Source organism: Pan paniscus, chromosome 10 (genome assembly GCF_029289425.2).
Source record: "Pan paniscus chromosome 10, NHGRI_mPanPan1-v2.0_pri, whole genome shotgun sequence".
Taxonomy (NCBI): Eukaryota; Metazoa; Chordata; class Mammalia; order Primates; family Hominidae; genus Pan; species Pan paniscus.
In genome coordinates, this window is record NC_073259.2 from 18,383,215 (window position 1) to 18,411,173 (window position 27,959).

Consider the following 27,959-nt stretch of genomic DNA (forward strand, 5'->3'; position numbering starts at 1 on the left):
GGGTTGACAATGGGGTACAAACAAATTGGGCAATGAAGGGCTTTATATATATATATATATATATATGTGTGTGTGTGTGTATATATATACACACACATATATATGTATATATACACATATATGTATATATACACATATATGTATATATACACATATATATGTATATATACATATATATGTATATATATACATATATGTGTATATACACATATATACGTATATACACATATACGTATATATACACATATATACACACATATATACACATATATACGTATATATGTGTATATATGTATATAGATATACATATATACGTATATATGTGTATATATGTGTATATATACACATATATACGTATATATGTGTATATATGTATATACGTGTATATATGTGTATATACATATATACACACATATATGTGTATATATGTATATATGTATATACACACATATATGTGTATATATGTATATACACACATATATGTGTATATATGTATATACACACATATATGTGTATATATGTATATACACACATATATGTGTATATATGTATATACACACATATACACATATATGTATATATATACGTATATATACACACACACATATATATATAGTTTGTATTTTGAGAGGGAAGAAAGAGAGATGAAAGAAAGGGAGGGCTTAAAAATTTTTTTTTGAGACAGCATCTTGCTCTGTTGCCCAGGCTAGTGCAGTGGCACCATCATGGCCCACTGTTGCCTCAACCTCTCAAGCCCCATCAATTCTCCCACCTCAGCCTCCCGAGTAGTTGGAACTATGGGTGTGTGCCACCATTCTTGGGTACTTTCTAAAAAATTTATTAAAATATTTGAGACAGGGTCTTGCTTTGTTGCCAGGCTGGAGTGCAGCGGTGCAATCACAGCTCACTGCAGTCTTAACCTCCTGGGCTCAAGCAATCCTCCTGCCTCAGCTGCCTGAGTAGCTGGGTTCACAGGTACGTGCCACCACGGCCAGCTAATTTTTTTGATTTTTAGTAGAGATGGTGCCTTGCTATGTTGCCCAGGCTGATCTCGAACTCCTGGATTCAAGCAATCCTTCCGTCTTAACGTCCTAAAGTGCTGGGATTTCAGGCATGAGCCACCATGCCCAGCCTCTTGGATATTTTTATTAGATTTTTTTTTTTTTTTTTGTAGAGATGGGGGTCTTGCTGTGTTGCCCAGGCTGGTCTTGAACTCCTGGGCTCAAGTCATCCTGCCTTGGCCTCCAAAAGTGTTGGGATTACAAGTGTGAACCACTGTACCTGGCCTTTTTATTTTTGTTTTTGTTTTAAAAGAGAGAAGAAAGGGAGATGGGGGGAAGGAGGCTTTATATATATATATATATATATATATATATAAAATTATATATATGTATAATTTCTTATTTTTATTTTTTTGAGATGGAGTCTTGCTCTGTTGCCCAGGCTTGAATGCAATGGTGCGATCTTGGCTCACTGCAACCTCTGCCTCCCAGGTTTAAGCGATTCTCCTGCCTCAGCCTCCCTAGTATCTGGGATTACAGGTGTATGCCACCACGCCTGACTAATTTTTTTGTGTTTTTAGTAGAGATGGGGTTTCACCACATTGACCCAGCTGGTCTCAAACTTCTGACCTCAAGGGATCCACCTGCCTCCGCCTCCCAAAGTGCTGGGATTATAGGCGTGAGCCATCGTGCCCGGCTGAGGCTTAATTTTTTGATTGGAGACTTTTAAATGATGTTTTTCCACTTGGTTCAAAGCATGGGAAGATATTTTGATAAGTGCATATAGGGACACACATGTTTCCTTCTGTCTCGGGCTCCAAGAGGGCCTAGCACAGCAGTGCTCACTGATGATCAGGCCTCTCCTTCCAGTGCTCTTCACACACAGACCATGTCTAGATTCCTCCTTTTGGGATGGAAGCCCTGTGGGGGCAGAGCCAACCTCTCCCGTTGCTTCTCTCTTTGTCTATCTCTGCTCCAGCATAAGGAGGGCTTGCAGCTCGCTGAATGAGCCTTGGTTTTCCTTGCAGCCTCACCTTCAGACAGACTTTTCTGACCTGCATACCTGGTCCAATGCTGTCAGTTGACTAGTTTGGTTTTTTTGTACTGCTCAAAGGCACCCAGCTGAGATGGTTGGGGTGGGGTTGGAATCCAGTCTCACTGCTGGCCAAGCCCTGGATGCTGGCCTGAGGTCACATCCTTTGGGGTGGGGGCACATTTTCAAATTCATCCACTCAGAGGGGGCACATGTTTCTAACTCACACACAGTCTCCCTGTGTGTGGCTGTTCTGAGTACCATTCCCAACATCATCTGCTCAGGGAATTTCTACCCCCCACCAACCCCGTGTAAGACAGAGCTTGAGCTTTTGACCTCCTCTGTGAAGTCTATTTTGCTCTCAGTCTCTTAGACAGAATTGCTTTTTGTCTGGGAGACAGAAGTTTCTAAGTGCTTACTCTTGAGTTCTATACTTACTTTGTGGCAGACTAGTGACAAACCATCAGCCGACCAGGCCCAGGTCTGGAGGCCACACTTCGAGGGCTCCACCTTAGACCAGCCCTCTGCTTCACACAGGGTGACCTTCTACATGTTTTTATGATGGAAGCAAGCTATCTCTGTGAATTGTAATTATGTGGACAAGCACGGAGCCACATGGCTGGCAGAGCAGTCTGGCATGCATCAGTCAAGAGCAGGGCAGTTCTTCTTTGATCTAAGAATGTCTTTGAAGAACACTAGAATAACAGATGGTAAAGTAAAATGTTCAGACAAGTAACTCCTTGCTTTACCTCAGGATACCAAACAACTGGTTCAGTGGCTATGTCAGTCAGGATGGGCTGGGTTAGCTGACATAACAAACAGCCCCAAGTCTCAGTGGCATAAAGCAACAAAGCTTTATTTCTTGCACACGCTGCATGTTCATCATGGAACCCAGATGAATGCAGCAGTTGCTATGTGGAATATTGCTTACCACCATGGGAGGAAGGAAAAAGCCCACAAGGGTCTTGCATCAACAATTAATTGCTTGGGACTTGGAAGTGACATCATTTCTGCTTTCAACTTGTAAGGCAGAATTAGTGTCATCATCCCCCACAACCTCAAAAGGTGCAAAAGTGCAAACTGGCAGTGTACCCAGAAGACAAGAGAGTTTGGAAATATTTGGAAAACAGCACTTAATGACTACCACAGTGGCACATTCCATAAAGTTGACAGATTTTCCTAATTTTCTAAATAACCACCCCTAGTAGTTGTTTTGGTGTCTAGAAAAATAAGTTGTCAACAGCAGGACACAGCAGTAACAACTGCAGTTAAAAACCGAAAGCACAGTCTTTTTTGAATATCATGCAGTGACATCTCTGCCAGTAGTAAAGATTCTCATGGGGTATGTGTCTGTTTTATGTTATAGAGGTGGCTCAGATTATGCTGTAAAAAGCAGCAGAGTGATAGTGGCCCAAATGCAGTTTATTAGGTGAGAGTCTTAGCAGCTTAGTAAAATATATATTATAAAATATATGTATGTCTCTGTGTGTGTGTGTGTGTGTGTGTGTATATGTGTGTATTTCATAATTGAAAAGCATTGGCTAATCCATCCAATGGATCAGATGAGATGGTGGATGTGAAAATTATTTGTAAATTGTAAAGAGCTATAAAATAGAAAGCAAAGCACTATTTAAAAAAATTGTTGTTACCCTAAAAGATCAGGCATCTCATCATAGGGTCATCATTGGACACTTATGATCTAAGATCTTATTCTGCTTTAGGTATATACTCATTTCTTTTCATTTGCTTTTAAAACAAAACTCTAATTATAGCAGCACTATAGCGAACATCCTTTTTTTTTTTTTTTTTTTTTTTGAGACAGTCTTGCTTTTTTGCCCAGGCTGGAGTATAGTGGCATGATCTTGGCTCACTGCAACCTCTGTCCCCTGGGTTCAAGCAGTTCTTCTGCCTCAGCCTCCCAAGTAGCTGGGATTACAGGCTCCCGCCACCATGCCTAGCTAAGTTTGTATTTTTAGTAGAGACGGGGGTTTTGCCATGTTGGCCAGGCTGGTCTCAAACTCCTGACCTCAGGTGATCCACCCTCCTCGACCTCCCAAAGTGCTAGGATTACATGCGTGAGCCACCACACCTGGCCCGCAAACATTCTTTTAATCTGACCAGCTATATATACTCAAAACAAAACTGAAAAACTCAGTTTTTCTGGAGATAAATTGCCGTGTGATTAATACCACTGAATTAAACATTGAGAATTTTTGTTTGTTTGTTTTTGAGATGGAGTCTCACTCTGCTGCCCAGGCTGGAGCACAGTGGCATGATCTCGGCTCACTGCAACCTCTGCCCCACCGAGTTCAAGCGATTATCCTGCCTCAGCCTCCCGAGTAGTTGGGATTATAGGTGCCTGCCACTGCACCTGGCTAATTTTTGTATATTTAGTAAAGACAGGGTTTCACCATCTTGGCCAGGCTGGTCTTGAACTCCTGATCTCATGATCTACCTGCCTCAGCCTCCCAAAGTGTTGGGATTACAGGCGTGAGCCACCACGTCCGGCCAAACATTGAGAAATTTAAAAATTAGTTACAGATAAAGTCTACACAAATTTCTTCTACATACAAATAAAGCCCAGGTGGAAACTACAACAAAATGTTCCATTTGTAGCATATACTTTAAAAAGTTCAGCCCCCTCAATACAGGTGGGTGGGTCTTGTTTTAGGAAGATGTGCAAATTTTCAAACTCTTAGAATAATTAAGGGGTGAATTGCACATTAAAAAGTTATTTTAGGCTAGGTGTGGCATCTCATGCCTATAATCCCAGCACTTTGGGAGGCTGAGGTGGGAGGATTGCTTGAGGCCAAGAATTCAAGACCAGCCTGGGCAACATAGCAAGACCCTGTCTCTTAAAAAAAAATTGCCAGGTGCGGTGGTGTGCACCTGTATGTAGTCCTGGCTATTTAAGAGGCTGAGGTGGGAGGATGCTTGAGCCCAGGAGTCTGAGGCTGCAGTGAGCTGTGATTGCATCACTGCACTCTATCCTGTGTGACATAGTGAGAGCCTGTCTCTAAAAAATATGTAAATAAAATAGAAAGTAATTAAAAAAGCATAATGTTCTCCCTCAGTGCATTAATATCATATAAAAAACATGTGAGTAAAAAATTATGTCAGTTCTACAAGTTGAAATATATATACAATTCTATGGATAGCTTCCTCTGTATGTATGTTGTAGCATATATGCTATCATCTCACAATTAGTGGGCAATAATAGATGCAACTGAAATTCCTACAGTTTAGTTGATCTTGAATCCTAGGATGACACAGTTACCTCAAGAACCGTATCATTTGCCAAACCTAGACTTGATTGAACTAGATACTAAATATGATTCAAGTTCTAATAGTGCTTACGCCTGTAATCCCAGCACTTTGGGAGGCCAAGGCGGGCAGAGCACGAGGTCGGGAGATTGAGACCATCCTGGCTAACACAGTGAAACCCCATCTCTACTAAAAATACAAAAAATTAGCTGGGTGTGGTGACGGGCGCCTGTATTCCCGCTACTCCGGAGGCTGAGGCAGGAGAATGGCATGAACCCGGGAGACGGACCTTGCAATGAGCCGAGATCACGCCACTGCACTCCAGCCTTGGCGACAGAGCGAGACTCCGTCTCAAAAAAAAAAAAGAAAAACCCAGAAAAGATATTCGATGGCACTTCCAAAGTGCACTTGGAAGCTCTTTTAGTGACGATTCAGGTGAATATTAGAAATCGTCATTGTGCTTGCCTCTCTGATCCAACAGTTTGATTATTGCTGTCCAAAAGACCACCACGATGGCTAAAAGGTAGAAAGAAGACCTTTACTGGTGATAATCGCTTTGCCAGCTGGGAAGAGAAAGTGTCCAGTGTGTATCAAAGGTGCTCTCTCTTCAAAGAGGGGAAGGATGGTTGGGTTTTATGCCTCACAGGGTCTGTATTACACACTAGAGTCATACATATTCAGCAGGTTTGGGGAAAAGCTATACATATTTATGAAGGCTGCCTAGTGCTTGAGCAATGGGTAAACATATATGCAACATACATCCCCTGTGCACTTTGGGGTGGGGTTTTAGCATTAAAATGAGGTAGAATTTGGCTCTTTATGTCAAAAGGTGAACTTTATGACTCAAAGACGGTTTGTGCGCGGCCTCTACAAGCTGGCTGAAATTGGCTTAAGGTCTGCAGTTGTTTGTCAAAAGAGAGAATGTTTGTAAGGCTGATCCTCTGTCCAACAGAGTTGTAGTGGTCTGGGTTGTAAACCAGAGTTCAGATAATCTGCCTGATAGCTTCTGTTGTTAGGGGGTTTAGTGAAAGTGCGGTTTTGCTTGTAGAAATTTAGAAATTTGTCATGCCACCTGGCCCCTGAATCCTCTATCTCTAGGTAATATTTTGGTTTCTTTACCCTTAGGGTCCATCTTAGTTGATAAAGAGGTGTCTATTTTGCTCTCTGAGGTCACATCATCACAGTAATCCAGTCACACGGATTTTCTTGAGACATTCCTGAAGGCAGCCCCAGGAAAGGCATTCTGATAATACTTTAACAATGGCTGCAATTTTGTGCCTCCTGATGTAACCACTTTGAAGTCCTTTAAATAAATAAGTTCTGATATATGTTACCCGACAAACTTAATGTCACAGGTGGTGACTATCTGGGGCCAGTGGCGCAGGTGGTAAAGGAATTTATCAAGACAGTTGTACATAAAGGAATGCAGATTTATTGAGAAGGAATGAAAATACTTTGCAAGGCCGCAGCGGGCAGCACAGCAGAAAAGGAGCCGTCTGCAGAGAGGGAGGGGCTGGAGGGAAGTTTTATAGGGTTGTGCTGGAGGGGGTTATGTGCAGAAGGAGGTCCCCCAGCAGGTCCTTGTGCCCGCGGGTTGTTTGTGATTAGCCATCTCTCAGAACAATCATTCATTCATTGATATTCCCCACCTGCCCCCACCCCAACCAGCGACCCCTTCCTTGTCGTTGTTTACTTATCAGGGCTCCACACTTAATTCTAAATAAGCTACCTTTGATGAAGAGTGGCAGGTATGATCTCTTAAAGGCCCGAGCGATTAAGACATTTTTAACAGCTGCAGGAAAAAGTCTGCCTTTATTCAGACGTCAGGTGCATCTTCTCAGAGGTCCTGGTCTCCATATGGCCACTGTTCAGCGTTCATTGAGAAGCACCTCCCACAAGTGCAAAATATGAGGTGTTGGACCAAGGAAACTGGACAGCTCTTTTCTAGTTTAATTCTCATTAATTGTGTTCTTTTAAAATAGGTGATTATGCTTAATCTGAGGAGGATGCCACAGCCACAGAAGTATCTGGTTTATATCATTCTGCCATAACTTAGGTTGGGCTTAGTCTATGACAGCCCTGTCTCCTAGACCATCAAAGGAAGTTTCCAGGAAAAGGTAGATCTCGAATTAATTGTGGAAGAAGAAAACAAAGAAGAAGAAGGCACGAAGTTGGCCGATATAGAATAGATACTACTCTAAGCCCTTTAAGTTTATGGGATGATCATGAAATTTAATATGCAGGGAAATAAATCTTTGATGTTCTTTGGATCAGGAAAATATTAATATCATCAAGATGAAGGATATATTAACTCTATCCAGGCAAGTATTTTGTTAGCAGTATGCTCTAACCAGCTGAGCTAACTGGCTACATTATGCCAGGCAGGCATTTTAAAATAAAAATTTTAATTGATACCTTTTCTTTTGGATAAAGTAAATAAAATCAGAGGGATACTACCTAAAATATTTAAGATGTAAGATGGAATGAGCCACCCATAAGAAAAATTAAAAATAAAATATTTTAGAGAATATGTACCTATCAAATTATGTAACCCATTACATATAAGTAAATGATTTTAGATGGCTGGGCATGGTGGCTCACGTCTGTAATCCCAGTACTTTGGGAAGCTGAGGTAGGGGGATTGCTTGAGCCCAGGAGTTCAAGACCAGCCTGGGCAACATGGTGAAATCTCATCTCTATTTTTTTTTTTTTTTTTTTTTTTGAGACAGAGTCTCGCTCTCTTGCTCAGGCTGGAGCGCAGTGGCACTATCTTGGCTCACTGCAACCTCTGCCTTCTGGGTTCAGGCGATTCTCCTGCCCCAGCCTCCTGAGTAGCTGGGATTATAGGCACCCACCACCACACCCGGCTATTTTTTTTGTATTTTCAGTAGAGACGGGGTTTCACCATCTTGGCCAGGCTGGTCTTGAACCCTGACTTCAAGTGATCCACCTGCCTTGGCCTCCCAAAGTGCTGGGATTACAGGTGTAAGTCACCATGCCTGGCCATCTCATCTCTATTAACAACAACAACAAAAAGTAAATGAATTTAGATCTTCAAATAATACTTGTCAAATTGAGTAATTGAGTACAATATGTTAACCATAAATAGTTTTATGTTTTATTTTATTATTTTATATTTTTAGATAGGGTCTCACTGTCACCCAGACTAGAGTGCAGTGACATGATCATAGCTCACTGCAGCCTTGAACTCCTGGGCTCAGGGGATCCTCCCACCTCCTGAGTACCTGGAAAAATCTATTTTTAAAAGCAGGTTCCTCATGGATCTCTACTTAGAGAGTTCACAGTTTTTGGCTTTATATGAGTTGCTGCATAAACTTGAAATAAATTCAATTGTATTTTTACAAAAGTATTCCATAGCCTGGGTGTGGTGGCTCATTCCTGTAATCCCAGCGCTTTGGGAGGCCAAAGCGGGTGGATTGCTTGAGCCCAGGAGTTTGAGACCAGCCTGGGCAACAAAGCAAAGCCCCGTCTCTACAAAAAATAGAAAATTAGCTGGGCATAGTGGGGTGCACCTGTGGTTCCAGCTACTTGGGAGGCTGAGGTGGGAAGATAGCTTAAGCCACTGCACTCTAGCCTGGGTGATGGAGTGAGACCTTGTCTCAAAAAAAGTATTCTCTAATTTTATAAAATTATATTTTTATATTTTTCAGGATTAATTTCTCCTGTATTAATTTCTCATGGTGCATGTTATGGCTTCCCCTGCTCCCCAGAGAACATTTCTTTGTCCACAGTTTCCCACAGAGGAAGCAGGCAGATGTGACCAGGTCTGTCCCACATAACCAAGCCAGGCACAGCTGAATGGACCAGTGGTGGGTGCCGGACCCAAGGGCAGCCAATCCACAGGCTGATTCAACCTAAGAGAACAGCTGAATTATGGCATGTGAGAGAATCAGTCAGCCGGCGGTGGGCGGATAAGTGAAAATACCCACAAAAAGAAGCAGAGAAAGTGTAGAAGTGACCGCAGGAGACAGCAAGCCTCTCCCAGTGCCTGACAGTGCTTACTCTCCGTCAGGCCAGCTGAGAGGCTGTACTGTGTATCCTGAGGAAGTTTTGTTTCCCCGTCATATGTAACTTTAAAATAAAACTCCAGGCCGGGCGTGGTGGCTCACGCCTGTAATCCCAGCATTTTGGGATGCCGAGGTGGGCGGGTCATGAGGTCAAGAGATCAAGACCATCCTGGCCAACATGGTGAAACTCCGTCTCTACTAAAAATACAAAAATTAGCTGGGTGTGGTGGCAAGCGCCTGCAGTCCCAGCTACTCAGGAGGCTGAGGCAGGAGAATCGCTTGAACCCGGGAGGTGGAGGTTGCAGTGAGCCAAGATCGCCCCACTGCACTCCAGCCTGGCGACAGAGCGAGACTCCATCTCAAAAAAACAAAACAAAACAAAACAAACTTCATTCCTGAAACAACTTGAATGAGACACTTGCAACCTACAACCCCCCAAATCTAACTAATAGGTAGTCTAAAATTAGATAAATTGTGGTGTAAATTTCAGAGGCAGTTTGGTAAAAAGGTTCAATTTTAGCCTTCATCAGTTTTAGAAAAAAACATTTTGGGAGACAATATTAGGCCCTTGCATGTGGCTTCAATGGATTTTTAAGAATTTGTTAGCCAACTCTGTAGAAACATCTCCTGCTTGCAAAACAAAACAAAATTATGTTGAAGGTATTATTATGATTATTAGGATAAACATCAGGAGGATGTGTTATAATGGTTTTCTTTCACAACAGGTGGAAGTTTTTTGGCTTGTTTCTACCTCTCAAATTAGGGTCTTCATGTGGATGCCACCTAATCTATAGACCAAAGCATTGCTTAATGCTTAAACATTTTTTCTCCGTTTTTCATTATCAATAAGGGCAGTAGGTCAAACATTTTTGTCATTTACCTAGGTCCTGGGTTGTGCTGATAATATTGCTTATGGCACAGATTTTGAAAAAGAGCAGTGAATTTTAGTGCAGCAGAAAAACATACGAAAGTGTTGGAACAGGTTGGGCGCGGTGGCTCATGCTTGTAATCCCAGGACTTTGGGAGGCTGAGGTGGGTGGATCACTTGAGGTCAGGGGTTCAAGACCAGCCTGGCCAATGTGGTAAAACCCCGTCTCTACTAAAAAAAAAAAAAAAAAAAAAAAAAAAAATACAAAAGTTAGCTGGGTGTGGTGGTGGGCACCTGTAATCCCAGCTACTCAGGAGGCTGAGGCAGGAGAATCGCTTGAACCCAGGAAGCAGAGGTTGCAGTGAGCCGAGATCGTACAACTGAACTCCAGCCTGGGGTGACAGAGCGAGACTCCGTCTCAGGAAAAAAAAAAAAAAAAGAAAACGTTGGAACATTGTGTAGAGATGAGCACTGGATAGGGGTTTGGAAACCTGGATTCTGGTCTTGGTTCTAGTGCTAACAAGCCATGTTATACTGGGCAAGTCCCTTCTCCCTGTCTGTAAAAAACAAAGGAACTGTGTTCCTGAAATTCTCTGCATTGTATGATCTTCTACAACAACAGTGCAAGCTCTGCTAAAGCAGTGTTGTACGCCTTGTCTGGGGCTGAGTCCTAGAATGGTTCCTGGTACCTTGCAGATGCTCAGGAAATATTTATTGCTGTTGAACAACTTATGGTGTCCATTGGCCACAGAAAAGGCTCTGTTGCATGTATAAAGCTGTAGTTATTTTTCAAAAGGCTTTCAGTTAGCAGGCACTCAACACTCACGGGTCTGAAATATTCCATTTGTTCTCAAGGGGAACACACCTTACTTGCTCATACAGAAATATGGGCATGGAGGAGCCTAGTGGACGGGGGAAGAAGACAGGCTTAGGAGTCAGAAAATCTGGCTCACCACTAATGACTGTGTGGCTTTGGGTAAGTCATTCTGTTCTCCAAAGTTCTGTGCTGTCATCTGCAAGGTGAGAGAGCTGACTCAGACCCCGGGACCCTTCTAGAGGCACACCTCTGACTCTGGTCCTCTTATTCTTGTAATAGATAACAAACGAGTATTAAGCGCAGATGAAAGCATTCAGAAGAATGTGGGGCTGATGAGGAACAAAGGCAAGAAAATTAGCCCAGAGACACCAGCTCATTAGAAACATCAAGACAGGCAGACTATGCTTTTTATGTTCACCACATAAAATCCTTTATGAGCATCTGCTGGGGTGTCTCTTCTTTTGCTGTTACTGGCTCAGCAAAGCAGGTCATGCCCTCAGCCATGTGTGCTGCCCAAGTAGCTGTCACAGGGAGGTAGCACCAGGAGAGAAAGCCTGCCAGCTTGCAAGTCCATGGCAATGTCCGTGTTCTTTAAACCACCCAATTGTGGTGATCCTGAGGATTCAGCCTTAACTTTTGTAGACAATTCTGGACCTATCGTATTTTGAGTTCCTTTACAAAAAAATTACTAGATGCCTCACACTCATTAGGATGACCACTGTAAACCAAAAATAAAAACACCCCAGGAAATAACAAATGTTGGCAAGGATGTCGAGAAAGTAGAACTCTGTGCATTGTTGATAAGAGTGTAAAGTGCTGTAGCTGCTGTGGAAACAGTGTGGACGTTCCCCAAAAAAATTAAACATAGAATTATCATATGATCCAGCAATCCCACTTCTGGGTATACACCAAAATAATTGAAAGCAGGATTTCAAAGAGATTTTTGCACATCTGTGTTCATTGCAGCTCTATTCACAATAGCCAAGAGGTGAAAGCAACCCCAAATGTCCATTGACAGATAAATAAAAAAAAATGTGGTATAGACATACAATGGAATATTGTTCAGCCTTAGAAAAGGAGATCCTGTGACATGCTATAACATGTGACATGGACCTTGAGGACATTATGCTAGGAAAGATAAGCCAGTCACAAAAAGACAAATACTGTATGATTCTATTACATAAGGTATCTAAGTAGTCAAACTCACAGAAACCAAAAGTAGAATGGTGGCTGTCAGGGGCTGGAGGGAGCTGTTCAATGGATTGAGAATCTCAGTTTTGCAAGATGAAAAAGTTCTAGAGAATTCACAACAGTGTGAATATGATTAACACTACTGAACTGTACACTTAAACTTGGTTGAGATGGTGAAGTTTATGTTCTGTGTTTTTTAGCACAATTTAAAAATTGACCAGACATGTAACCCAGTAGTAAGCTGCTACTAACCTCGTTGTCACATTAGAATGCCCTTAATTTCTTCAGACAGGGTCTTTCAGTTCTGTGAATAAGAGGCACCAATTCTTTTCCAGCATTGCTAAGAAAGGGAATTTTGCAGTTACACGAATGAAGAAAGAGACACAGTCAAGGTAGGGTGGCCAGCAAGATTGTAATTATGCTCAAAATGGTGGTCTTCTGGTGGAGGGTCCTGGTGGATGGAGGGGTTGGAAACAGAAGGTGGAATGCTGACTCTTCATTGGCAGCATGACTCTGTGGGCCCCCGTGGGCTATCAGGGCTATGCTACCCAGGACGGTCTGCTGGGTTTTCTCCACTTGTGTTTCCTGTAGATTTATACTCCTCCTGCATCTTGCTGGGGGCTTAGTTTAGCCTGTGGGATGAAACACTCTTGTGTGGGATCAACAGTCTGGAAAGGAAGAAATGCCATCATCAACTTTCTGAGCAACAAAAGAAATGATATTCTCCAAAGTTATGTTTTTGTTTTTTGAGACAGAGTCTTGCTCTGTCACCCAGGCTGGAGTGCAGTGGTGTGATCTGGGCTCACTGGAAACTCTGCCTCACAGGTTCAAGCAGTTCTCCTGCTTCAGCCTTCTGAGTAACTGAAATTACAGGCATGCACCACCATGCCCAGATAATTTTGTAGTTTTAGTAGAGATGGGGTTTCACCATTTTGGCCAGGCTGGTTTTGAACACCTGACCTCAAGTGATCCGCCCACCTCACCCTCCCAAAGTGCTGGGATTACAGGCATGAACCACTGTGCCGGGCCCTAAAGTTATGTTTGAAGTATTATTATCTCACCTTCATTTAATTCTTTGTCAATAACAAAAGAAGAAACGTACTGAGCCTACCTATACCAGGCTACCCCTTAGCCACGAACAAGAATCTTTTTGCAAGCAAGGTTCTTGAATAGCTGATCACTGGAAATTGAAATGAATCCAAGAAACTCTTGGAGTGGATAATAAAGATGTTTTCATTATGTAAATGCCCTCCTGAGGGTTGATTAAAGCACATGATATAGTTATGGCCTGGTCCATGTGTCATTCTAGGAAAAGGCAAATTCTCAGATAACATACCAGAGGGGTTAGCTTAGTTAGTGGCCTAGTAAATTCATTGAACAAATGATCTGAGGGTGGCTTTCACATTGGGGCTTTAGTTACTTTTGATCCCCGTAATGTAAGAATTGTGTCCCAGTGTGATATTTTTGGCTGTTTAGATTTGTATGTCTTCAAGTCTTCACAGCCCAAATGTGAATTACCCCCAAACTACTCAGCAGTGCTCCCTCTGTTTTTGCCTGAAAGGATTAAAATTTGTTCATCCATCTGGGCATCCAGATGATGATGACATACCCTGCCCAGTTCTTAGGGCAGCCTGGGCTGCTGGAGCTAGACAGTGACTCAGAGAGGCAGTCAGTGGGGCTCAGGTGATAGGTTCAGACAACTGCTACTAAAAGCTGACCCCAAACTCAGACATATTTACAATCCTGTATTGTCCCCGAGGCAAAATTCAGTAAGCCTGCTGCTCTTCACCTTCACACAGAAGCTTCAAGCTGCCCTTTCTTTCCAGGGACACGCACTTGCATCAGAATGCTATATTGTTGCTGGCGGTGAAGACTGGGAGGGTTTGGGTGAAAGCTGTCTTGCGCCACCTGGTCTGGCTTAAATCTGGGTGGCTCAAGCTCCACATGCCTTTAGGGATGCTCCTGTTCTGTCTCTCCTCTCTCAGGTCAGTAAAGCCATTAGAAATGAAGCCTGAGGCTGTCCTAAGGAAGGAGTGCTTGCTAAGTCCCTCCTGGGTGAATATAGGCGAGTACATTTACCTGCGGCTGAATGGGAGTACCATATGAAGTTAATGCTACATCCTCCTCAGCTCCATCACTGTCTCGGGCTGAAAGCCAAAGGACGGAAGGGCTGGGTTAGTGTCCGAGAGTCAATCGGAAACAGCACATGAGGACTACAGGAAAACTCCATGGCTTGCAAACAGGCTCTTCACTCTTTAAAAGGAATTCTGAGGCTGGGCACGGTGGCTCACGCCTGTAATCCCAGCACTTTGGGAGGCCAAGACGGGCGGATCACTTGAGGTCAGGAGTTCGAGACTAGCCTGGCCAACATGGCAAAACCCCGTCTTCACTAAAAATACAAAAATTAGCTGGGCGTGGTGGCGTGCACCTGTAATCCCAGCTACTTGGGAGGTGGAGGCAGGAGAATTTCTTGAACCTGGGAGGCGGAGGTTGCAGTGAGCCGAGATCATGCCACTGCATTCCAGCCTGGGTGACACAGCGAGACTAAATAAATAAATAAGTAAGAGGAATTATCAATCAGTTGTAGCTGTTATTGAAAAAGTTTATGATTTAAAGGAGTGCATTTAAAGTTGATGTAGAAAGCGTGGGTAGCGTGTGAGTGTTTAGGAGAAGTGCATTGGCGTTGGGAGACCACTGGCTCCAAGTCAGTTCTTGCTCTCTCAGTATTACCGTGTGGCCTTGGGCATCTCACTCTTTTCAACAGTCCCTTTAGGCTTGATTCTCTACAAGCTTGAATTCAATTTTTCAAAATTTTAAAAATTTTGCCCAGGTTGATCTTAAACCCCTGGCCTCAAACCTCCCACCTTGGCCTCCCAAAATGCTGGGATTATAGGTCTGAGCCACCATGTCTCACCTGAATTCAATTTTTAAAATTGGGCATAATAAAAGAGATCACTTGAGACAATTCTATATTGTTGTAGGATCATCACAGACATAGGTATTTGTTTAATGGCTGCCTCCTCAACCAGCCTGTAAGCTCTGTGAAGACAGGAGCTGTGCCTGTCTCTGAGAGCAGGTACTTGCTGGATACCTAGTTGTTTTTTGATGATCACAGACATAACCGTGTTAGTAGGGTTCACACTTAGGGGTTTCATGTTGAGTGGATGGACCCTGGAAAAGGACTGCTTGGCTCTCTCATTTGTGTTACCTACCTAGGGCCAAGTTCCTTAACCTTTTGTTGCCTTTGTTTCCTGATGGAAATAAAAGAGGAATAATGACAGTCATAACAGTAAGTCTATCTCATAGGATTGCTTTGAGGATTATGTAAAATGTTATATAAAGTCCTTGGAACAGAGCTATCCTTTGTGTATGATTATTGGTGGTGGTGCTGGTGCTGCAGTTATAATAGATGCTCTGACATCCTCTTCCTAGTGGCTTTTTACTTATTTTTTTTATTTTTTAAAGGGGCTGATGCTGTGATACATGAAATGCTTGTCTTTCCTTCATGGCAGAACAAACTGAATCCTTGGCTCAACTTCATTCCTTGTGTCATAACAAGGCTCCTTCACACTCAGTCTCTTGGGAACCAACTTTCAGCCAACATTCTCATCAAACCAGATCATCAGTTAGAAAAGCCTAATTCTTCCAGCTCTAGCTATAGTTCATGAGTTTACCAAAAGGCTGAGCATTTTTTAATACTAAACCTGCACCACTGTGTGACAGGAAGTCCGAGTTGAGTAAGACCTTCCATTTATCTGTGGAGAAGGCAGGGAGGGAGGTGATGAGCAGCATTTAAAGATGAGGATTCTGAGGCTCCTAGGGTTTGAGGACCTTAGTTTGGTCTCGAGGTTGGTAAGAAGCAGAGTCTCGGATCCTGGGCACATGCGGCCCGATTCTGCACTCTTTCCACTGCCCTTTGCTGCCCAATTATGCTCTCGCTCCCTGAATTTGTTTTTTTAAATTGAAATGTAATTTTTTTGGAGTGTGCAGTGGCGCAATCATAGCTCACTGCAACCTTGAACTCCTGGACTCAAGTGATCCATCTCACAGCCTCTTGAGTAGCTAGGACCACAGGTGTGTGCCACTATGTCCAGCTAAGCTCTCTGAATCTTTATGAATGACACCATCCTTGACTTATCTGTCCTCAGACCAAACAAATCCTGCCTATGACCCCACTGTCTTCTTCCTTGCTTTAAGCTAGTTCTCTCTCTGTGACCTGTAACTTGAGGGTGACAAAAAAGAAACTTCCCATGAAAGAACAAACAAACATGACACCACCTGGGACCATTGAAGTTGGATTTCCCCTGGTAAGGTGAGTGTGCCTTGAAGAAAAAAATGTTGAGAATTGTCAAAAAGGGCTATGTTCAGCAAAAGTTGGAGTTTGCTAGGGAAACAACCAGAAGGGCTTATGTTTGCAGGAATATTGTTCTCTTGGTTCATCTCGTTTTATACTCGTTGATCCATTTTTACATTATATAGACTCATTGATTATCTAATGCCTTCAAAAAGAATCATATGAGGTTTGTCTGTATGCATCCAAACACTGGATGGAAAAATGCCTACAATACTGTGACACCTTTCTTCCTTCCTTCCTTCCTTCCTTCCTTCCTTCCTTTCTTTCTCTCCCTTTCTTTCCCTTTCTTCCTTTTCTTCCCTTTCTTTCCTTTTCTTTCTCTCTGTCTCTCTTTCTCTCTTTCTTTCTTTCGAGTCTCGTTCTCATTGCCCAGGCTGGAGTGCAATGCATGATCTCAACTCACTGCAATCACCACCTCCCGGGTTCAAGTGATTCTCCTGCCTCAGCCTCACAAGTAGCAGGGACTACGGGTGCCCGACACCACGCCCAGCAATTTTTTTGTATTTTTAGTAGAGACAGCATTTCACCATGTTGGCCAGGCCGATCTTGAACTCCTGACCTCAGGTGATCCACCCTCCTTGGCCTCCCAAAGTGCTGGGATCACAGGCATGAGCCACCACGCCGGGCCAACGCTTTCAAATACAGATAGGTCTTAGTGTTAGCAAATATGATATAACAATATTCCTGTTAGTCTAAAACAGATAAGGCAGGCAATAGTTACAAGTTTTCCACTCATAAAACAATTCATAGCTGATATTCTACTCTAAGATTTCTGCTCTTTATATCACATTTAAGATTCTCAATTAAAAGACCTACTGATTTTATTCTATTTATTTATTTTGAAGGTTAGTTATCATTTATTCAGGAAGAGAAATATTCCAAAATTTACCAACTCCAAATTAAATATAAAACAAGTATTATATTCATCAACTAATTAATGAATATGTTAAAAAATAACATAATCCCAGGATCATGTAAATGGAAAGTAGTTAAACATCAAAATAATTTCAGAATTACATCTCTATTTTATTTTGCATTTTAATTGCTTCATTTCATGTACACAAATTCTTTACCCTAATCTTTTTGTTGAAGTTTCCTGTACCTAACAATATGCTGAGCATGTTAAATTTCAATCAAATGCTGTGAGAAGATGTATCTATATTTTTGGCTCAAGATTTTGATTGAGGCCAACTGATTTTTAAAAGTCCAATCAATATACAGCTTTTCAGGGACACACTTATAACACAGAGCAAATAATATTTATACCCATTTGTTTGGTGTCCTACAGTAATACACCTGATTGCATTTTCATTCTCCATCCAGATGTTTTTGTATCTTAAAATTAAGTCCATAATCCACTTCGGAGGAATAAAGCCTAATCTTCTTTAGAAAGACTTCCAGGGAAATGAAATTCTTAATCCCCTTTGCTGATCTGTTTCTGTCTACCAACTCTTATTTTCATTTTTAATCTAAATCTCTCATGCCTTTGCATCCATTTCCACCCGCTATCTTTAGTTGGAGATGGAAAACAACAGGACAACCGCCTCTTGGGGAGAGGTCTTCACACTTGTGAAATTTTCTTTCTTTCCTTTCTTCCTTCCTTCCTTTTCTTTCTTTCTTTCTTTCTTTCTTTCTTTCTTTCTTTCTTTCTTTCTTTCTTTCTCTTTCTCTCTCTCTCTTCTTCTCTCTCTTTCTCTCTCTCTGTCTCTCTCTCTTTCTCTTTCTCTCTTTCTTTCTTTCGACGCAGCCTTGCTCTGTTGCCCAGGCTGGAGAGCAGTGGTGTGATCTCGGCTCACTGCAACCTCTGCCTCCCAGGTTCAAGTGATTCTCGTGACTCAGCCTCCCGAGTAGCTAGGATTACAGGCATGCGTCACCATGCCCAACTAATTTTTGTATTTTTAATAGAGATGGGGTTTTACCCTGTTGGACAGGCTAGTCTCTAACTCCTGACCTCAGGTGATCTGCCTGCCTTGGCCTCCCAAAGTGGTGGGATTGCAGGCGTGAGCCACTGCGCCCGGCCATACTTGTGAAATTTCCAGCTAGGGATCCCTTGTCCTACTCTCCTTTTAGCTGAATAATTCTGGTCTCATAACCCAGTGGTAAATTAAATAATTATGTGACTGGAATCACAGCTACAAACAGCATTAGTCAGAAGTGTCACATCACAAATGCATGCCTCATGGACTGAAACAACATGTGTTTTGGGACAGAATTTCAAGAGAGAACTTGGATAGTCTGGTAAAGCACATAAAACTTAAGAATGACCATCTCATTCTCACTGTCTTCACCTTTCCACACAGGTCTGATGTTATACCCTTTAATCATCTTTGTTGGGTTCTGCCAAGCCTCCCCAAACTTCCCACACTTCTCATTAGTGGATCAGTGGGTATCCTTGCTAGAGACTGACCGATTGCGGGTACAATGGCACGGTTGTTCTTGCTGACCACACATCTGTTTATACAGTACCATGATTGTTTCTTGAGCAAACAAAAGCAAAGACAGTGGTAAGTTGTTTCCCTACTATCAGCTCATGACCTACCATAACACTTAGGACGTTTCAAGTTATTGTTATTATACTTCTCTAGCTCTTACCTATTTCGTATCTGTTTGTATGTTTTTCCTAGCTAGGTGGAATCCTGCACTTTTAATTGAGTTTTAATCATTCCTCTAAATTTTGATATTTGTACTTCTTCCAGGTGACCTAAATTCTGATTTTACTTTCTGAGCTTAAGCTTCTGGTTATTTTGCCCAATCTTGGAGAGCAATTCCTTCCCTTCCTTCCTTCCTTTCTTCCTTCCTTCCTTCCTCCCTCCCTCCCTCCCTCCCTTCTTTCTTTTATTTTAAATTGAGACAGGGTCTCGTTCTGTCACCCAGGCTGGAGTGCAGTGGTGTAACCATGGCTCCCTGCAGCCTCAACCTCCCAGACTCAAATGATCTTCCCACCTCAGCCTCCTGAGTAGCTGGGGCCACAGGCCTGTGCCACCATGCCCAGCTAATTTTTTGTAGAGACGGGGTTTTGCCATGTTGCCCAGGCTGGTCTTAAACTCCTGAGCTGAAGTGATCCACCCGCCTTGGCCTCCCAAAGTGCTGGGATTACAGGTGTGAGCCACAGAGCCCAGCCAATCTGTATGTTCTTTACAACACTATTGATTTTTTTCCACAAAATTTCAAATTACATTGATGATGGCTATCATTGGCAGACTATTTCCTGCTCAGAGATGGATTTTCTAACCTTGCTTGAGTAATAGAATACTCCTGGCCAAACCAGGAATCATCATATTTTAGCAGGCCCTTGCTCTTCAACTGAGATACTCCTTCGAACCTGTTCAACACTTGCCTGGTACTTTGTGGGGTATGGAATATTGATCATTACAAAGCTCAGTGTATTTTGGTTTATTGTGAAACTCTAAGAATTTTTTTTGCTCTGACTTTTGTTTCCTGGAAACACACAGCAGCAACAAAAACACAAAAAGTTTTATCTTCTAGTAAGAACTATGAGAAGTATTTTCAGGAAAGATTGACTCTGCAATTCTGCCACAAAACTCAGTGATGTGATTATGCATCACCAAGAAGCAATGGAAAACTTTTATGGGAAAAAGTGTGTAGTATCAATTTCCAACTTTTGGTCAACTGAACTGAAAAGAATTAATGGATGTATTTATCTGAACAGGATTTAATTTGAATGCGCAATTAGCCACAGATTACAGCTCAAAAAAAGTGTATGTACTTAAAAGGAAGCTTATGTGAATTTTTTTGAGCCTGGTGAACATTATGTGTGCTGTACAATATATAAAATAACATCATCATTACATATTAGAAATAAAATGTGAGAAACCAGATGCCTATTAAGACACAAAAATTGATGTAAAACTATGATATTGGGTTTTGGATAATAGCCCAGATGTTTCAGAAAAGGAATTAATGAGTTTTGACATATTTCCAGATAATTAAAATTAGCCACTATTTCCCCCAGGTTGTTGGGGTCCAAGCATCCTTGTTGCCATGGATAATGTATTTTATTCCTTAACAAAGTGGAGTCAGGTGGCTTGAATCAAAATATGACCCAGAAATTATTATGAAAATGTCACATAAGCAAGTTACTTTCTTTCTCCTAATGATCACACATCTGAGTCTTTACTCAGAATTAGGATATAATGGCTCTTCCTCTCGCTTTTTGTAAACCTTGAAGGATTTTAAATAGTAAATGTTTTGAAAAGTTGAAATCCAGAAGTGATTGGGCTTTATGGCTTTAATGAGGTGGTGAGTCCTGTGAATCAGTTTAAGATTACGTTTGGGCAAATTAGCTTTGAGACAAATTTTTAAAATGTCCATCACTGCTGCCAGGATCGGCTTTTGCACTTGAAGGCCAATACATCTGGACTTAACATTAGATGTCATGCAAAATCGCATGGTCCAGGCCTAATTTAGGGCCAGTTAACTCATTTTATAGTGGATGCCTTTCTTTAACCAGTGTGAACATTCAGAGTCATACCCTCTTTATTTAGGGCCTTTGATTCATGTATGTCTTGGTCTCTCCCCATAAAGCTCTATGCTTTGGAAGAACTCATTTTTCATAAAAATTTAACCTTGATTCTGGGAGTCTGCATTTCCATGCTTGAACTATGAAGCCACCCACCCCAAATCTGACCATTTTCTTTTAGTTTCCTCTTGGCTCATCCTACTGCATGATTTTTCTCCTGCTTCTCCTGTAGGAGCACCTCCCTGCTCCCTGAATCCCCCAGGAATGTACCTCTGGAGAGCTCCTGGTTCTCCACTTGGAAGCTGTGTTGGTAGGCTGTGACGGGGCAGGCATTGCCTTGTAAAGGGCACTCCTGTCTACACGATCTGTAGAGAATGCAGAGCTCAGGGACGATGTACAGCAGCAGGAAAACCCATGCGTTGGTGACCAGAGCAATGCAGACGACCGGGTCGTCCCACTGGGGCTGTCGCTGGAACTGCGGGTTGCCTCTCAGGAGCATGGAGATCCACACCACCCAGATGATGATGGAGAAGAGCACAGTGATAAAGATGAGCCTTCCATGCTGCTTCCAGTTCTCACACGGGCCACAGAAGGTGGCTTTGGAGACGAAGAATGTGAGGGCCATCAGGAAGAGGACATAGACCAGGAGTACAACAAAGTCCACATTGAGCTCGCAGGGTGTCATATTCACAAACATCATACCTCTGGTCATGATGAGAGTCACATACTCAATGGCAATAATGATTTGCAACAGACTGCAACCAATAGCAATGCACAGAATTGTCGTCCAGGAGAAGGAGACACAACCCCGAACCAGCTTCACTAGGTTGGAGGCATGAGCTAAGAGGCATGAGAAACAGAGAGCAAAGAGAACCCCAAAGAGAAAGTAGCGTACAGGGGCAGTTTGTTGATTGAGCTCGATGATGAAGGCAAAAGCGAGTCCGAAGAGCCCCAGGACACTCAGGAGGAAGAGGAGCTGGGTGGGGAGGACATTCCACTGGCTGCAGTCTTGGATCTTTCGCATGAGGAAGAGAAATGCTAAGAGTAGCAGAATTGTGACCACGATGCCAAGTATGGCCAGGGACTCCAGAATGATGCCCCATGGCCCCTCGGCATCACAGAGAAGAAAATAGTCTCCAGTGGACTCGATGCAGTCCTTGTACATGGTGACTTATGGGTGTGGACCTCACCAGAATGGTTTTCTGATGCCCTGCAGAAAAAGGATGAGACAAATTGACAACTCTGCATCTCTTAGGTTGGTGCAAAAGTAATTGTGCTTTTTGCTATTAAAAGTAATGGCAAGAAGGCTGGGTGCGGTGGCTCACTCCTGTTATCCCAGCACTTTGGAAGGCTGAGGCGGGCCGATCACTTGAGGTCAGCAGTTCAAGACCAGCCTAGCCAACATGGTGAAACCCCATCTCTACTAAAAATACAAAGATTAGCCGGGTGTGGTGGCGCACACTTATAATCTCAGCTACTCGGGAGGCTGAGGCAGGAGAATCGCTTGAACCCAGGAGACAGAGTTTACATTGAGTCGAGATTGCCCCACTGTACTCCAGCCTGGGTGACAGAGTGAGACTCTGTCTCAAAAAGCAAAAAACAAGGCAGGGTACAGTGGCTCATGCTTGTAATCCTAGCACTTTAGGAGGCCAAGGTGGGTGGATCACTTGAAGTCAGGAGTTCAAGACCAGCCTGGCCAACATGGTGAAACCCCATCTCTACTAAAAACACACATAAAAAATTAGCTGGTCATGATGGCATGCACTTATATTCCCAACTACTTGGGAGGCTGAGACAGGAGAATTGCTTGAACCCAGGAGGCAGAGGTTGCAGTGAGCCAAGATCGCACCACTGCACTCCAGCCTGGGCGACAGAGTGAGACGCTGTCTGAAAACAAAAACCGAAAAACAAAAAACACACAAACAAAAAAAGTAACATCAAGAACCGCAACTACTTTCGCACCAACCTAATACCTACAAGAATGCCTATTGGGTGGTCCATGCTGGGCACTGTAATTTCTCTCATTCTGAAATGAAGACACCTGGGCATATGAAATAAATGTCCTTACCAAAATTGTTCCTAGGACACTGTCAAGAGCCTGAGTTACATTTTGTTTGACTCCTGATACTTATCTAAATGCTAAGCTTCCCTGGGGGAAGAAATTCAGAGATATATGCAAACATAGTCTAAGGGGATGGGAAATGCCATCACACATATTACCCCAAATTTATAGCAGTTTTGTATAGGATGTCAGTAAAGGAAATGAGAAAGGCAACCTAAACCCCTCAAAACTATCTTGGCTTCATCCTGCTGGGAAAAGCTGAACAGACTTCACTTGTTAATATGTCCATTTGTGTATGCTAATTTCCAAGGCTTTGAAAGCTAATACAAAATCTTTTTCATAAAAGGAGGTGTATGAGAATGTTTGCATGATTGATGGAATTCAGTTATATCAGACTCCAGAACAAGGACTGCCAACATTAATGGATCATTGGATCGTTCTAGACACTGATGCACTGCTTGAAGGAGACAGGCAGATAAATTACTGGGAATAAAATTTCCCAGTAATTTTAATGACTGTTCCTTCTTTCAGTTAATTCAAGTCAATCCAATGCAACAGGTTGTAATTAAACACCTATTGTGTGTTCATCAAAGAATTGTACAAAATGGTCCCTTTCTTTAAATACCTTTTTGAACAGTTTAGTATGAAAGTCCATGTCTTGACTGAGGTAGCCTAGGAAAAAGATCCCACATATTCATTTGAAAAAAAAAATCAATTGCAATTGAATACCCCTTAGCTCTACTTCCCTTCAGTTATCCCCAGACCAGATGGCTGGAGTGACCCAGGTTTACAGTGGAGAACATGGCCCCCCAATTCCAACTTACCTTCTCCGTGTCCACTCCGGAAGCTTAGGCTGTAGTGCTGGCGAAGTTGTAACTGCCAATGAGTAAGAAAGAGCCAACCTCAGCTTCTTTAATCTCTCCCCAAATGGGCGGAAGAACCGTAGGCTCTCACTGAGGTTCCTGCAGTATCTATAAAAAGAACCGGAAGGACAGAAAGACACACCTATTCCAGTTTCACAGCAACTTTTCTACAGAGATTTCCTTGGTGAGAATAATTCTTTTTCATTCTACTGCTGACCAGAGGCACCTTGGCCTTAGGGAGCGGGTGTAAATCTGAAAGTGGGTGTAAATCTAGGAAAGACGGCTTCCTCCCTGTGTATTGCAACACATTCAGGGAAGCTACACAAGGCCCTCAGGTGACTTACACCAGGATACCTCGTCCTTCTTCTGACCTATTGCCTAAAAAGCCATCTCTGGAGACTTTCTCACATCTTGATTTTTTTTTTTTTTTTTTTTTTTTTGAGATAGAGTCTTGCTCCATCACCCAAGCTGGAGTGCAATGGCACGATCTCGGTTCATTGCAACTTCTGGCCTCCCGGATTCAAGCAATTCTCCTGCCTCAGCCTCCCGAGTAGCTGGGATTACAGGCGCATGCCACCACATTTTGTATTTTTAGTAGAGACGGGGTTTCACTATGTTGGCCAAGCTGGTCTCAGACTCCTGACCTCGTGATCTGCCCGCCTTGGCCTCCCAAAGTACTGGGATTACAGGCATGAGCCACCTTGCCCGGCCCCCACATCTTGATTTTAATTCAAAAGAGCATCCATTCAACAAAGTACAGGTAATGAGGGTTTCACTGGGCCATAAGGAAGGGTGGTTTTGTCTACTACTGGCATTAAAATGGCCAGTGGCAGGCAAAACTGTGAATCAGTCTGTGAATTTATCCCAAGATAAAGAACTGACAATTAAAGGTCACCGGCTGATACTTGAATACCATATTCCTTTTCTTCTATGGTGACACAAAATACAGCACAGCACAGTGTCCAGCCTACACCCACCAACCGCACCCTGCCACCTCCAATTTACTCCTTGATTTTCTTCCTGAATATATGTTTTTTTTTTTTTTGAGATGGAGTCTCGCTCTGTCGCCCAGGCTGGAGTGCAGTGGCGCAATCTCGGCTCACTGCATCCTCCGTTTCCTGGATTCAAGTGATTCTCCTGCCTTGGCCTCCCGAGTAGCTGGGATTACAGGTGCATGCCACCACGCCTGGCTAGTTTTTTATATTTTTGGTAGAAACGGGGTTTTACCATGTTGGCCAGGCTTGTCTTGAACTCCTGACCTCAAGTAATCTGCCTGCCTCTGCCTCCCAAAGGGCTGGGATTACAGGTGTGAGCCACCACACCCAGCCCCTGAATATATGTATTTTGACAGAGGACTGCTGAAGACCCCAAACCAGTGTCTGGTTTCAAGGTGCTTGTGATCTGGCTCTCCCTTTCTTACCCACCTGTACTTCCTTCACATCTCCAGGCTCTATGGTTTAGCCTCCTTGGTTTTCCCACTGGCTCACAAAAAAAATAAGTTCCCAAGTGCTCACCTCTGTCCCTGTCCGAAACTGCCTTGTGCTTGATTCCCATTTATCCTATTTTTGCCCCAAATTCATTCCCTCCCTGTAGGATTTTGTTCACCTTATCTCCTCTATGACTCTTCCTGCCTTCCCTCATCATTCTAGCCCTCGCTGATCACCTTCCACCAGGAACTATACAAGACTTGGGGTCTGTTCTGTTCAAAATTACAGAAACCCTATTTTCTGCCTATTAGTTAACTTATGAATACATATTAAGTAATAATGAATTGAAATAAATGAATAACAAATGCCTCAATTTCTGTTATTTGAATTAATCTCATCTCCTGATTGGATTTATAGCTGTCTAGGGGTCAGGTTCCACATTTTATGTCCCCATAGTACCTGCTTCTATGTGGAGAACCTCTTGGGTGATGGATAATTCAATTAATGGAATGATTCTAAAGATAAAATTCCAGATCTTTCAGAAGGTCCTTTTTAGTGGTGTGGTTTTTCAACAGATGTGTATTAATGGAAAACGCCTGCAAATAAGTGAGAGACTTAACAAACCCTTGACAAAATCATTCTGAAGTGGTGTTCTATCTTTAGAGTTCCTTAACTTCAAAAAGCCATTTTCTCCTATGAGAGAAGAAGATTCTAGGGATGATAGAATTTTCTTACATCCAATTACACCTTAAGCTCCCCTTTACCTGCTTTGGGTATAATAGCAGTCTTTCCGAAGCTGTGAAGGCTAATGTTTACGTTAAGGGTAAAGGGATTTTTCAGATGATGAAATGTGACATCCGTGAGCATCCACTCAAAGAGCATAGTGAGTGGTTAAACTGCTGTCAGCAGAACTGGAGGATTTTCCATTGAATTCTTCCAGGAGTATTATTTTGTTGATCCTGCACCTCCCACCCCCTTCCTGCTGGTTAGTCATGGTTGTCATTCCTCCTCCTGGTGATGTTTTAGCTTCTGGTGTGCTTGTCTTCTAAGGAGATTCCTCTTGAGCTCCTGATGGCTTGAGACCAGTGGATTTATGGGTTAATGACCACAAAGCCCTTTAAGTACCTTAGATAAAAGGACGTGTCCCAGGTATTAATTATTGTTATTTTAAAATCTAGCGTTATAGAATTAACCCATCTGCAGCTAGGCCTTAAGGATATGAGGGGCCTTTTTGCCTACACACATCCAAATTACTCACAGCTCATTTCTTTTGGCTTCTGTACTACAATAACATCAGAACAAACAGCTCAGATATGGCTTTGATTAGTTAAAATACACTGATCACAATGAGTCCAATAAAAATGGAAATAAAACAGTCAGGACACCAAACATCTTATGTCAAACACCTATTTATGTTGTTTCCTTCTCACAGAAACAGAGCTGGAGGGAATGTTAAAGGTTACCTAGCCTAACTCCTATTAATGATTAATAATAAGGAAGCCAATGTTACAACATGAGGAATTTAATAATAAGGAAGCAGAGGCCCAGGGATGAAGGGATGTGCTTACCATATGGAATGTTGAAGATGACAGCCAAGGTTTGTTGTCTCCTGGCCATATTCTTGCTGTTGTACCAGGCAGCCTTTCCTGACTCTTCCCACCTTATAAGGACAGGCTTTTAGAGAGACGTGAGCCTTTAAGCATGATTTGACCGGCATACACACACACAAGAATATGAAAGCACATCACATATTCTTCATCCTGCAGCTATCATGACTGGCCGTGTGAGGACAGGCTGTGTGGGACGGAATGCATCAGTCAGGAGTGGCCCATTTGTTCTTTTGCTCACTGGCATCTCCAGGGCTGGCTTCATGAGGGTGTAACCAGTGCAGTTGTATGGGAAACCCCATTCAGAAGGGCCCTGTGCTTGGAATTGGATACTCTGTGGTTGCCATATTGAAATTGTTAATACTTGCATCTTTGAATTTGTGTTTGGTAAGTGAAGTGGGGCAGGACACAGAAGCATGCGCTGAGGCTTGAGTCTTGATTCACACCCCACCCTGCCTTCCATGGCCTCCCCTCCTTCCTGAGACAGGTTCTTGGCCACCCACTCTATGCCACCATGTGGTGTCCTGGGTTGCCCAGCTAGCCTCCCCATTTGTGCTTCTGCCGTGTGATTACTGCCGCCCCTCACCTGGGCTCACCTGTCTGCCATGGGTTGGGACAGTGGGCCCTTAGAAAGGGGGTATTGACTTGTTCATTTCCAAGCAGGGCTGCATATTTTCTTTCTTTCCTTCAAATTCTTTCTTTCCTTAATTTCTTTCTTTCTTTCCTTCCTTCTTTTCTTTCTTTCCTTCCTTCCTTCCTTTCTTTCTTTCCTTCCTTTTTTTCTTTCTTTCTCTTTTTCCTTCCTTCCTTCTCCTTCCTTCCTTTTTCCTCCTTTTCTTCTTCTCCTTTTCTTTCCTTTCTTTCTTTCCTTCCTTCCTTTCTTTCTTTCTCTTTCTTTCTTTCTCTTTCTTTTCCTTCCTTTCTTCCTTCTTTCTTCTCTTTCTTTCCTTCTTTTTTCTTTCTT

The 27,959-nt window shown here is 42.7% G+C and overlaps 1 protein-coding gene across 1 annotated transcript; it reads right to left on the reverse strand.

The window, feature by feature from the left end:
- Positions 1 to 12,596: 12,596 nt before the first annotated feature.
- On the reverse strand, positions 12,597 to 25,445 carry GPRC5D (G protein-coupled receptor class C group 5 member D). The gene is made up of 4 exons (XM_034935401.4): positions 23,923 to 25,445; positions 21,307 to 22,246; positions 14,282 to 14,349; positions 12,597 to 12,870 (listed from the first exon to the last, which is right to left on the reverse strand). Exons 2-4 carry the CDS (start codon positions 22,199 to 22,201, stop codon positions 12,796 to 12,798), a joined length of 1,038 nt encoding a protein of 345 aa, XP_034791292.2. The 5' UTR covers positions 22,202 to 22,246; positions 23,923 to 25,445; the 3' UTR covers positions 12,597 to 12,795.
- Between the last annotated feature and the right edge of the window lie 2,514 nt (positions 25,446 to 27,959).